Source organism: Mytilus galloprovincialis, chromosome 6 (genome assembly GCF_965363235.1).
Source record: "Mytilus galloprovincialis chromosome 6, xbMytGall1.hap1.1, whole genome shotgun sequence".
In the NCBI taxonomy this organism is placed as follows: domain Eukaryota; kingdom Metazoa; phylum Mollusca; class Bivalvia; order Mytilida; family Mytilidae; genus Mytilus; species Mytilus galloprovincialis.
In genome coordinates, this window is record NC_134843.1 from 61,090,762 (window position 1) to 61,103,574 (window position 12,813).

The 12,813-nt window shown below is 29.8% G+C and overlaps 1 protein-coding gene across 2 annotated transcripts in view; it reads right to left on the reverse strand.

Annotated features, from left to right (window-relative positions):
- Window positions 1–337: 337 nt before the first annotated feature.
- Window positions 338–12,813, reverse strand: part of LOC143080037 (guanine nucleotide-binding protein G(o) subunit alpha) — a 46,139-nt gene continuing 33,663 nt past the window's right edge. For both annotated transcript variants that reach the window (XM_076255682.1, XM_076255681.1), the window contains exons 6-9: window positions 9,701–9,829; window positions 7,445–7,574; window positions 6,535–6,688; window positions 338–5,623 (exon numbers count right to left, since the gene is read on the reverse strand). In XM_076255682.1, coding sequence (XP_076111797.1) covers window positions 5,436–5,623; window positions 6,535–6,688; window positions 7,445–7,574; window positions 9,701–9,829 — 601 coding nt within the window. In that variant the 3' untranslated portion in view covers window positions 338–5,435. The remainder of the gene's footprint in view (window positions 5,624–6,534; window positions 6,689–7,444; window positions 7,575–9,700; window positions 9,830–12,813) is intronic.

Here is a 12,813-nt window from a genome sequence, read left to right on the forward strand (position 1 = left end):
TCACCAATAAAATCTGACCGCCACAATATAGCACAATAGTGTTGAAAGTGGGGTCGAACACCAATCAATCTCTCAATCGATGTAAAGGATTGGAGTACCTGGTATTTTGGAATTCAAAACTAAAATGTTCCTTCCAAATATCAAAGTCAAGTCCCAAACTATTTGAATTCATTTTGTTCATTCTTTAGCTTTTTTGTGTAGAATTTGTTGATTTTTGTTTCTCTATCCATTATTTTTTGGGGGTCATAGCATTGTTTCTTCCCAATTTAAGTTTTTTTATTGCTCCACTTTTTATTTTCTCTCCCCCTTTTTTTTATGATATAAAACAACACAGAAGCAATATTGTGACATTTATTAACATTGACTAGAGAGAAAATAAGTTATTGCACATGTCAGTAACAAGAAAGAGTCAAATGATACATAATAGAAAATAGAAAAAAGCAGAAATTTGTGTTATATAGCATTTCTTTATTTTTGTACAACATCACAAAATTATCTCTTTAACGTAGATTCAAATATTTGTCTATACGTTTTAATTGATATCTTTTTCAACATGTGAAAATATTTATACATATCTCACATCAAAGCAAAAGAATATATCTGATTAACTTCAATTAATCGGCAATCACTTAATTTGAAATAGGTAGTGGCTAAAATACTTGTAAAGCTGAGATTTAATGGAAACTATGTTTACCTAACTTATAGAGCAGATTTGTCCATTCATAGTCTTAAAGCAAAAGTATACTGAATGTATGTAAACGTTATCAAGTAAAGCTGAATATAATCATGTTCTGTCTTTTAACCTTCGTCTTAATTTTGGTAAGCAAAGATTAACTCTTGGTTGTTTCAAAACATATTTGAGAAAAAGGAGGTATACAATACATAAATGTATAAATTTAAGTTTTCAAATTTAAAAAAAAACTTAGGTATGAAATCCTGGAAATTATTTTAATAATGCTCAATTTCAACTGTAAACTGTCAATCTTATTTTATAAGTTAATCTGCCATTTTCACAACTCTGCATCCCTTAAAAAAGTTAGCCTCTCTGAAACACATTTTCTCTCGTAAAATTCTTCTTAAAATTTATCACCAGCCTTAGTTGTAGGATGTAGCATACTTGAAAAAAAAACTGTTTCCCTTTTCAAAAGATTACACAATTTAGAGGGCCATTTAAGAATTCATCTATGCATCTTTAGATGTATAAATACTATCCACGGCAAAAAAAGAAAGACGTACCGTTATATGTGTAGCATGTTTTAAGTATCACATTATTACAATATGACAAAACGCAAGTAATACAAATAAACAGTTAAAAAAATTGAAATGAAAATCTGCAATACAAAACGTACGATATGTTCAACAAAACCATTTGCCTAATAAAATAAAAAACATGAACTAAAAGTGTTAGTCTAAAAATAGTCGGCATTCAATTCAAATCTTTTATCATCTCCCTAAACACATGAATATGTATATGTATATATATATATTTATATTAAAAACAAACATAGTGCTATTAATTTTAAGACAATATTGTAATTTTGCAACTTTCACAACAGTTAATTGTTTTAATATTTATACTTATATGCCAAGATATGGTCAAATGTTTTGTTAAGTGTAATTCAATTCAGACCTATTTTTTTTGTCTGAAAACAATGATATTTTTGGTTTAAAATCCTCATTTTATAGAAATATGCAACAAGTTGCAAAATTAATAGCTATTACATATTCCATTGTTCAAAATATTTTTTAATTAACATTAAAAAAAAAAATGAAATAATTATCAATTGGACTGAAAAACTTTACAGAATTCTGTTTAATAAAAGTCATTTAGAATTTATTCTGTTTTATTTTTGTAAGATGGTAATAAACTGGCTGAGCACACACAGAATAAAAAATAAACAACAAATATTTTTTTCAAAATTCTGCAAGTTATCAGTATCCAGGGAATACAAAATCTTAAAACAATTTCTGGTTATAATTTTCTTGACTTAAAGAGTAATCAATGTTGCAGTGAAATCTATCTGCGATTGACAAGTATCCATACACACAACTAACTGTACAGAATTTAAAATATCCAACAGTTTCTGAGCATAGTTAACTCATGTTGAATAGATTACTGTCAAATATTAAATGTAATAGTGCTGTACTCTACTTCTTTAGCTTTTATGCCTTCCCATTTTTTTAGTAAATGGCCATTATTTATTTAATGAAACAAATTCTTTAAGCATTGTTACTTTTAAGCAACTGTCATCACAATTTGAATAAACACACGATTTTTTAATGTCATAATACACACAATATTTCTACAAAACATCACAGGAAATCCCATTTAGAATACCTCAAGCACAAAGCAATATTTTTTTCCTTTGTTTGTTCAACACGCTACAAATATTAACTGTTTTAAACCTAGTATATATTTAGCTGTTTCCATTTTCAAGCAGGATGAAAATCAAGAAATAATGGAAAATTGAGATTCACTCTACTTTTGAAAAATGCTATTTTTTTCAAAGAAATTAAGCATATTTGGGAAATTTGGACCATTCGCATAGAAAATATGATTATTTTGATTACTAAATGGTCCCAAATCTAAAGTTATTATGATAAAAGCAAAGCTTTCTTCTTTTTTTTTCATTTTGCTGTTAATACAAATACAAGTATTAAGTACAATAATGATCCATTAGTATGGCTTACTTTAAATATTTGAAATAAAATCATTACTGAATTTTTATTATATAGTGCAATTACAAAGGAAATTTTGCTCCCACTGCAATCTTATAATCACTGAAAAGTAATTTTTCATTTTGAGTTAACGCATCACATAAGAAAAAAAGGTTTATTTAATTTTTAATTGTTAACAAGATGCAAAAAATTGTCCACATAATAGCATAAAAACTTCTGATGTCTTTTTTTGGTCAAAATATATTTGTTAAGTTTCCTAGAAACGTTGTCAGCATGTATGAAGATGACTCTACCACACCAGTTCAAAGTTTACAGGTTTCCACAGCTTTTTTGAAAGCATAATGTTTATGTAAAGTGGTGGATTTTATTTTTTTTTACAAAGGATAATTTCACAATGTTTCGTTAACTGAAAATCACCTAGCTCTATATTTTTGGGTCAGGTTTTTTTTTACAGAAGTTACTGACACAAATCAATTGAAAACTGGATAAATTGAATGTTTATAATGATAATCCAATCTACAAAAACTATATCTCCGCTTGGTTTATAACAGGCAAAAAGTTCTGTTATTGGTACAATAAACTTGTGATTTCTCATAGCTCTAAACTTATATACATGTACTTATCATGCAACTGAAGTTATTTACTTTTTCTACTATGATAAGTTATACAGAACTTCAAGTTACAAGCAAGACCAGATAATGACTATTGAAAAATGCTGGTTAATTAAGGTAGCCACTGTCCGAAAAAAAAAAATGCTACAAATTTCCCAGTAATGTTCTACATTTAAAAGGAACTATTTATCCACAAATATACACAATATCTCAAAAATGTCATCTTTCCATAAATAGCACAAACATTCACAGAAACTAGAAAATTGAACATCAAGCTTCTCAGGCACTCAGATTTCACATGCATCATGATCACATATAATCTTTATAAATAATTCCAACAATATTGTAATATCTATATCACACACTGATGTGTTTAACTTAACTGACTACAATATACATAAATAATACTACCTTTATTATAATTTGAAGCTGTGAAAATTGGTGAAATCCTCCCAGAAATTGCACGATCCCTTCCCTTTTTAATATCTCCTGTTTAATAAATTACATATTTCTCATGCACTGAAAAAGGAAAAATGCATAAAAATGTTCTGTTTGTCATTATGATCATTGAGACAAAAAGACACTTGCTATCCATATTTCTGTAGTCATGGTAATAAAATGTATTAATTCTACAGTGTATAATGAATAAGAACTAAATGTAAAATACTTAGAAAAAAAAGACGTTATCCTCAAGAAATAATTTTAATTAGAAAAAAATAGAATGTAAACTATTGGTTTTCTATTGATAAATACAACAGAAAAAAATATAAAAAGTTAAATCAAATTTTGGCATGTATAAAACACAAAATATGAAAACTGAAAAACCTCAACATATACCAGACAATCTATATATGATATTTCAATTTGTACCATGTTTGCTAGTTTGGGTAACAATAAGATCCTGAAATTGATGACAGCAGTGATTTCGACCTGATGTGAATAGTTGAAGAGTGGACTGGCACTCTTTGAATAACCGAATACTGCATTATGGGATTGCTAAATGCTGCTATTATATAAAATAACAAAAGTACATGTACGTTCCATTGAAACATGAAACGGTAGATATCAGAGAGGTACAATCATGAAAATATGTTACTTCTAATACATCTTTCTGATTATATATTACTATGCCATTTACAAAACAAAACAAATCTTGACAACTAAATATTAATCTTTTTCCTTACCCTAGCACTTTTAAATGGAATTGTTTAAAAAGAAAAACTGAGACAGAATATTTGAGCTCTTTACAGAATTTCACAAGTCATAAATAGATTAATACCAGACTTGTGACAAATAATTGCAGTATATATTATATAAGAGCTCTAAAGGATAAACATTGTCCATTTATCTCTCTCATTCCTGGTGGACTTTAGAATTCACAAATGATGATATTGGTGATCTATATTTAGTCAATCATAAATGTCACATTACAGTAAATGTATTCTGCATATATAAGGAGGTGTGGCTTCTGGAACAACGGTAAATGAATATGAATTCTGAAATCCACCAAAGCATAAAAAGGGAATTTCCCCCAAGTATTATCAATATTCTATATTTATCACATCGAAATACAGATTACTTAATATATTATAGGTAGTACAGAGAATTACATCAGATGTTTGATGACAAATGTATGTGAATTACTAACATAAAAATGCACGGTATTTTCAAGGCAAAATGAAAAGAAAAAACATTTATATCATGAAATATCTGTAGTACTGTGATTTAGCAAGTGACAACAATATAGAAATGGTTTATTTCATATTTCCTCCATTTCTTTTCATCATACTACTTTCACTTTCGATGTCAAGACCAGAAAACAATCCATTTTTTTTTTCTAAAAAAAAAATTCTAGTCCTGATTATTTGGCTTGGCCTCAACCTTTCTGTGTTACACCACATCTCTTCATGAGCAGTCACATTCTAGTGTTTAACATAAATAATCACTGTGTAGGTATTTCTTGGTGATAAACTATTTCATAATTGCACAGTTATAACACATTTAATATTTCAGACGGTTACACAGTACTTCGGAACTTTGCAAATTATGATTGTTTGTCAATTTGTTTACTAATGTCATGGTCACATTGATTCTCACAATGCACGTAGAAATACAAATCACATACAAACGCTCGACAGCCCAAGACTAATACAAGCCACATCCACGTAGATTGTTGGCTATGATTACATCGGTAACAGCATCAAAGACAAACTGGACGTTCTGCGTATCAGTTGCACAAGTTTGATGACAGTAGATTTCTTTCGTTGAACTTTTGTTCTTAGCTTCAAACTGTGCCTGGATATAAGCAGCTGCCTCCTCGTATGTTTGATTACCTGTAAAATACATATGATATGATTTCTATGCACAATACTCAGATACACAAGGAATATCTTTCATCAAGACTAAAAGTTTGAGGAAAATTACAAAACTGTTAAATCTGCATTCAACAAAGATTATAAACCAGGCATTCAATGTACTTAATACCTTTGATTTCTGAAACACCCAGGTTTCCAACAAAGGCTGGTCTATTTATATATAAAGGTTTCCAACAAAGGCTGGTCTATTTATATATAAAGGTTTCCAACAAAGGCTGGTCTATTTATATATAAAGGTTTCCAACAAAGGCTGGTCTATTTATATATAAAGGTTTCCAACAAAGGCTGGTCTATTTATATATAAAGGTTTCCAACAAAGGCTGGTCTATTTATATATAAAGGTTTCCAACAAAGGCTGGTCTATTTATATATAAAGGTTTCTCAGTCAAGAATTTAGTCTATAGATACTTCACAACAAATTAGAGTTATAAGTGTTGTACAATTATTTGCCTATTCATACATTATTTCTTGCCAAGTTTTCTAACAAATACATCCATGTGGCCTAAGTTTGTTTTCATGTATGAGATATTTCTGTTTTTACAATGAGATTATTAAGCAACTTCTGCCATTTTTCCAAGATATTTTACCCATTATCTACCAAAAAATTCCATGCTAACTGGTTGAACTTGTAATGTGTTATCTATCGCTCAACGTGCAAGGCCTAACTTTGACTTTGAGAAGAAAAACAGCAATTACAGTGCTGATCTGTTGTTTTGTGTTTTTCAAATGTGTGCAATATAACACGATTGTTTCTTGAATTAATATACCATAAATCTACTTTTCGATATAAAAAATCAGATTCCACTTTTTTCTGTCATTTCTTTTGTACAGATTAATTATATGGATATTTGAGAATGGTTTATACATACCTGTATATTCAGGGAAACAAATTGTCAATGATGATTTCTTAATCTTTTCTTCAAAGAGATCTTTCTTGTTAAGAAATAATATAATAGATGTGTCGGTAAACCATTTGTTGTTACAAATAGAATCAAACAGTTTTAGACTTTCTTGCATTCGATTCTGGAAAAGAAACAAAACACAGTTTAATGATAGACAAAATACAGTTTAGTGATAGACAAAACACAGAAATATCTTTTCAAACATGTTAGCAGTACTGATTAACAGTCACCATTTTCAAACAGAGTCAAAAACACCTGTAGCATGCATGCAACTAAGTCTAACTTAAATACTATTTAAGAATCAAGTCACATTCCTATGATCAAAATAAGTTTATGCTTTGTGATGCATTAATTTATCTGTCATCAATGAGCCTGTCTTACTTGACTCAGCTCTTTATGCTTAACATTTCTTTGTAAATGAAGCAATGTTCTAATCATACAAAAGATTGACACATGCAAGATGTTTTAATTGAGTTTGCAATGCACGAGGCAAAAATGAACATTTCTGTGGGAGTTTCTTGCAATGAAATTTTAAAAAATCTTTAAAATAGTAAGTTTATATGCATTTGTTCACTTAAATTCATGAAACACCTGTTGTTTAAGAATGTTTTGCTTCATAAAATCATATTGGATGCATTTCAAACATGTCTGAAGGTTGTCTTGAAACGAAAAAAAAAATTCTGTTGGAATCAAAATAAGTGGTTTCATGTCATGCTCTTTTAACATAGGAGGCATATCTTTTTTCAATTTTTTACTTTTGTGTAAAGATTTTTTTTAAATATTCTCTAAATTCTTTGGACTCTGCCATGGGGAATTGACATTTTGAAAATAAGTAAGTGAATAGATGAGCATCATTGATTTAAAAGAATTAACTTACTGTAGTTTCATCTTCATGTAGTACTTGGTCGTATTCACTCATTGCTACACAAAATATAATGGCTGTTACATCTTCAAAACAATGTATCCATTTCTTCCTTTCTGATCTCTGTCCTCCTACATCAAATAATCTGTAAAAGGGAAAAGAAACTTATACAAATATGTTTATTTCCTCCAAAACAGCCTGGTCCTTCTACCATGACATCATCAAACCAGTACATGTGTTGAGTGTATGTGGAAGAGTGAGAGAGAAAAACAGATACTGTAAATACGCCTTTCAGAATCTAAAGGACTATGGGTAATCTCATTGTTCATACGCAAAAATGAGAATAACGTTATGTCATTAGTTGAATTTCCATTTTTAGAACGTTTTAAAAAAAATCACAATGTTTTGGTGCGAGCTTTTGAAAATATTACCCAGAATGCATTAGATTCTGAAACGGTAAGTTCGAAATTATTGCATGAATCTATTATTGAATTCTTTTTGAAAAATGATCAAATAATGTTAGATCAATTATTTCTATTTCAGGAAAATCTGCATACAGATATATGTACATATACCACAATGCAACCTTTCATTATTGGGCACCTCACCCAGTTGCATGATTTGTATTAAAAAAAATCTTGCAACAATTTCTAAATTTACAGTACACAGAATTAATTAAGAGTGTCATCCAGTACTCCATATGTGTAATTATTAAGTGTAAGCTGTCAACTTGCCTTCAAGCTGTGGACCTGAATTCAAATAGAATATGTTAGGCTTAAATGTTTGAATCAATGTAATTCATTGTTTATCATATTGTGAATGGCTGTAAAAAAAACTCTGAAAATTGAAATTGGACCAAAAGCATATTTGTTCTTCTCCAATACATGTATTTCAAAAACTGTACTGCCAAAGAACTAAATTTCTATCAAATTTAGTAGGCAAATCACATTATTTTACTTAAATGCAACATTCAGGTAAAATTGCAGGCCCCAGGAGCCTACAGCGATAGACTGACCTAAATTTCTTCGCTGGGCATAACAATTAATGTCATCCAAGTTATGAACACAGACAATGATCAATATTAATAATGCAACATTGTAAAACCCTTGACAAAAAGATAAGAATAATTTTCAGAAAGATAGATTCCCCAGAGATATAGCTCAGAGGTTTGAACAAAAACCAACGATGATGTCATCAACAAAAATCGATTTCATTATCGTATTTTCCCGAAAAAATTCAATAAATTATAAGATAACTAATACATTGTAATATATTCCGATAAATTGATGTTAAAATACATCACATGTTCAAATAACCAGTTGATGTATATCAATACTTTATTGGTCATTTCTAATTATGCCTGACGAATTACTGTTTGCCATGGAAATCTATTTATACGAAAAATCAATTATGATATTACAAAAATTTGTATAAACAGGAAGGCACTTGTTACTAAGAATTCTATATCTTCACACAGACTTTGATGAAAACAGTCAGAAGGAAATTAAGATAGATATTTTTGCAAATAATACACGCAATAAAAAATGTACTTTACAAAAATTTGAAATACTTTGAATTTAATAAACTATTTTTGAAGGTATTGCAGACGAATGTTCATTAACCTCCATGGTTGTAATACTTCAGGTGAAGTCATACCTACTTCAACCTAACCCCAAATATAAGATAAAACTCTTATGTGTGAGTTTGATAGACTACTGTATTTAAACATTATCCTGTGTGAAAGATAGAATGTTACAATTAGATCACATAACAAGAGCAACAAAAATATCCTTATTATAATTTTTAAACAACACATTTCCTTAAATATGCTAAAAAAACTTGTGCCCTTTGTTGTTGGATTGCTGTCATAACATTGTACCCCCATGCTAAAGGTCTATCATACACCTAACACTTAAATCTTAAAGAAAAACTACAAAAAAAAAAATTTTCTCCGAAGTTTTCATGTATCTTGTATACTATGGATAAGAAAATGAACCCACATTCCTGTAAAATCAACATAATATAAACCCTAGATCTTCTCTGGGGGGTTTCTTTCTGAAATATACCCAATATCTTCTTCTATTTCTTATTATTTTGCTGACCACATTTATATTTGACAATCTTACAATAGTTCTAAGAGTAATGGAATAATAGTATGAATATTTTACAACATGGTTCCATGCTACTTATTTTCATCAGTTTTGGAGTTTGTATTGCCCTCATAAGCATGTATAAAAACCAGGAGGGCGCCACCATATATAAAATACTTACTTGAAATTTAAATTCTTAAATGAAAAGTGTACTTCTACTATTCCAGTTGTCTTTACTCTAGTTCGTAATATGTCTTGTTCTGTTGGCATATAATCTTTAGCTCCTAAACGATCTAAATCATCTAAAAAGCTGGAAAAAACAAAGTTGAAAGTTCATGATTATATCAAAGAATAGCCTTAATTTTGCACCTGAAATTACAGAAAATTTATATTAAAAGAATTACATGTTTGTCATGTTGTCACTTTTTAGTGGGTCTCATTGGGGTCTAAGCGTGACACAGGATTGCCGATTTTTAGTAAAGGTGACACTTGAAAGTCAAATCATTATGCCGTGAAAACGGGAAATAAGTCTAGCGGGACACAGGAAATTACCAAAAAATGAGAATTGCTTACGTACATAGTGTAAGCTGGATACAGGAATCTGACAAAACAGTAAGCGGGATCCGGGATCAGAACCCCCCAATGAGACCCCTTTCTATAATGTGAGTCTAATAAGCAAATTGAACCTTTTAAATCAGAAAAAAATCACTCCTTGATCCTCTGTAGTGTTACCTATGCACTTTGAAGCTCAATATATACAAAGGTCACCTTGTCTTATATTGCAGTGACAACCAAATGTTCACATGTTTCTCCTTTGGTTATTATGGATACATGTAATTGTCTAAATGGCATACATAACTCTGAAGCTTAGACAACATTACAGTTAAATTTTAGCTGGCTATGCAACAAGGTTTAAGCTGCCATTTTCTACACAAGCAAATGCCTGTACCAAGTCAGGAACATGACAGTTGTTTTCCCTTCATTTGAAGTGTTTGAGCTTTAGATTTTGCCATTTGTTATAAGGGACTTTGAATTTTGAATTTTGCTTGGAGTTTGGTATTTTTGTTAATTTTACTTTTCAACATTTTCCAATAGAAATTTGGTGGGAGAAGGTAATACTTTCTTTAAAAAAGCTCTTATTAAAATAAAACAAAATTGGAATAGTTGCAAGAAATTATGTAAAAGATTTAGGTGTTTCAAATGGTAGACTTATGCAACCATCAGGCGGGATAATCAATCAGTATTTCATTCACTAACTGTTGAAAGGGAGACAATTAGTTTTTTGGTGGGGTTTGTGTTATTTATTCTTTAGATTTCTATGTTGTGTCATGTGTGCTGTTGTTTGTTTGTCTTTTTTCATTTTTAGCCATGGCGTTGTCAGTTTGTTTTAGATTTATGAGTTTGACTGTCCCTTGGTATCTTTCGTCCCTCTTTTACTTTAGATAGAACAAATGCACATTTTTTAACATTTTATTTGATAGAATATCAAATGCCTTATTTCAAATTCTAGATATAATTTCCAACATTTCTATCCATGAAAACTATTGTACTATCAAGAAATAATGATTACAATTCACCAATCATTGTTTTTTGGGTGCAGTGAGGAAGGGGATAAGGAACATCTTTGAATTTGACATCTTAAGGCTAAACAGACTTATACATGCATCAAATCAGGAACAGTTGTTGCTATTTTTGAATTGATACTTTGTCAATAATAAAATTAACAATTCTAATATCTCATAGATAATATAGTATTATGTAAAAACAACAAAGACTGCGTAATTTTCAATATTCTGCGTAAAACATTGGCTGCCTACACAAATATCAGAGCAAACTCCTATTGGGTTTCAGTTCACCAATCCCAAAGTGACCAGATATTTATTATTCTGTTCTTAAATAATTTTGTTTTCTGAAACTGCACATCTTCTTATATGCATCAAATTAAACTGTTTAATTCTTGTAATGATATACTCCTCTGTACATTAAGTGGGTGGAAGAATGGGTCGAATATCATAGTCTGCAAACCAGGCAGGTCATAAATAAACATGATTAAGAATGGTTTTAATATGCAATATGCAGAAGTATACAAATTCATTCCCATCAATAATTTATTAGACTTCTGTCCTGAACAGGAAGTGTTAAAAATTCACATCAGCTCTCATGTCTGCATGAGGCTTTATTGTAAGATCAAGAAAGGGGATGTTCTAGAGGTTGGACTCCTTCTTTTCTTTGGATTATTTTAAAAATAATGTATAAATTGTGAAAAAATTAAGCTAGAATTGTGACCTTTTTTCAAAGGTTCCACTTTTAAATACAGCCGATTCATAAACCATGCCTTTTTAGGGGAGATAACTATAGATATTCATAGATATTTCGTTTTGTGTACATGATGAATGATCTCCATGTTTCATTTTATAGCGACTCATCCTGGGAATTTTACCAGTATAAATACTGTTGGATAGCAGACAAATTGAGTTCTGAGGAAGACTCAAAAGTAAAGAGAGGGTTAGCACAGAATTTAAATATAAGTTAAAACACTTACATATTCAAGGCATATGAATGTTGAAAATATGAACTTCCCATGCCAAGATATGATTTTTACCAAATTTCATAGTGAAAGGATACAGTTTTAGCTGTAAAAGGAGTTCCAACAGGAAATTGCTTTGTCTATATTTACAGACATGACAGAAGTACCATAAACTAGTATACATTTTAAGATATGTCTAAGGTGCACATCATCTCCTTCTGGGAATCATAAGAATGTACACCATTCATTTATCTTCCATTGCTGAATGTCTTGATCAGTATGTGTCTATCTAACATACCAAAGTCACAAAACCGTTTATTTGTTTGGTGTAATTATGTTTATCTGATTGTACATCTTAGAATCAGTAATCAACGTATTGAGTGTGAAATCTACCTTCAAATCTTTGGAGGAGAAATACTTGAATAATTGTATGTACTTTTTGGCACACATATCTTCTTAAAGCAGCTTGAACTTTGATATTTATAGCAAAGCGATAGAAGTTCTGTTTGAACAGTGCATATTTTTAGTAGAGAAAATGACTCATGATGTTTTCCTGTATCTCTAATGGGGGAATTGATTAGTAAACAAGTTATAAATACGGTAATTAAATCAATAATTGCATTTGTGTATAATCTTTGGTCTGTATGAAGTAAAATATTATTTTTTAATAAATATGTGGGCAGAATATTGGTTATGTATTCATGTAGCATAAATAAGTTTACTCTTGGGATTATTAAATATAATTCCATCTAATGTGATTGTTCTGA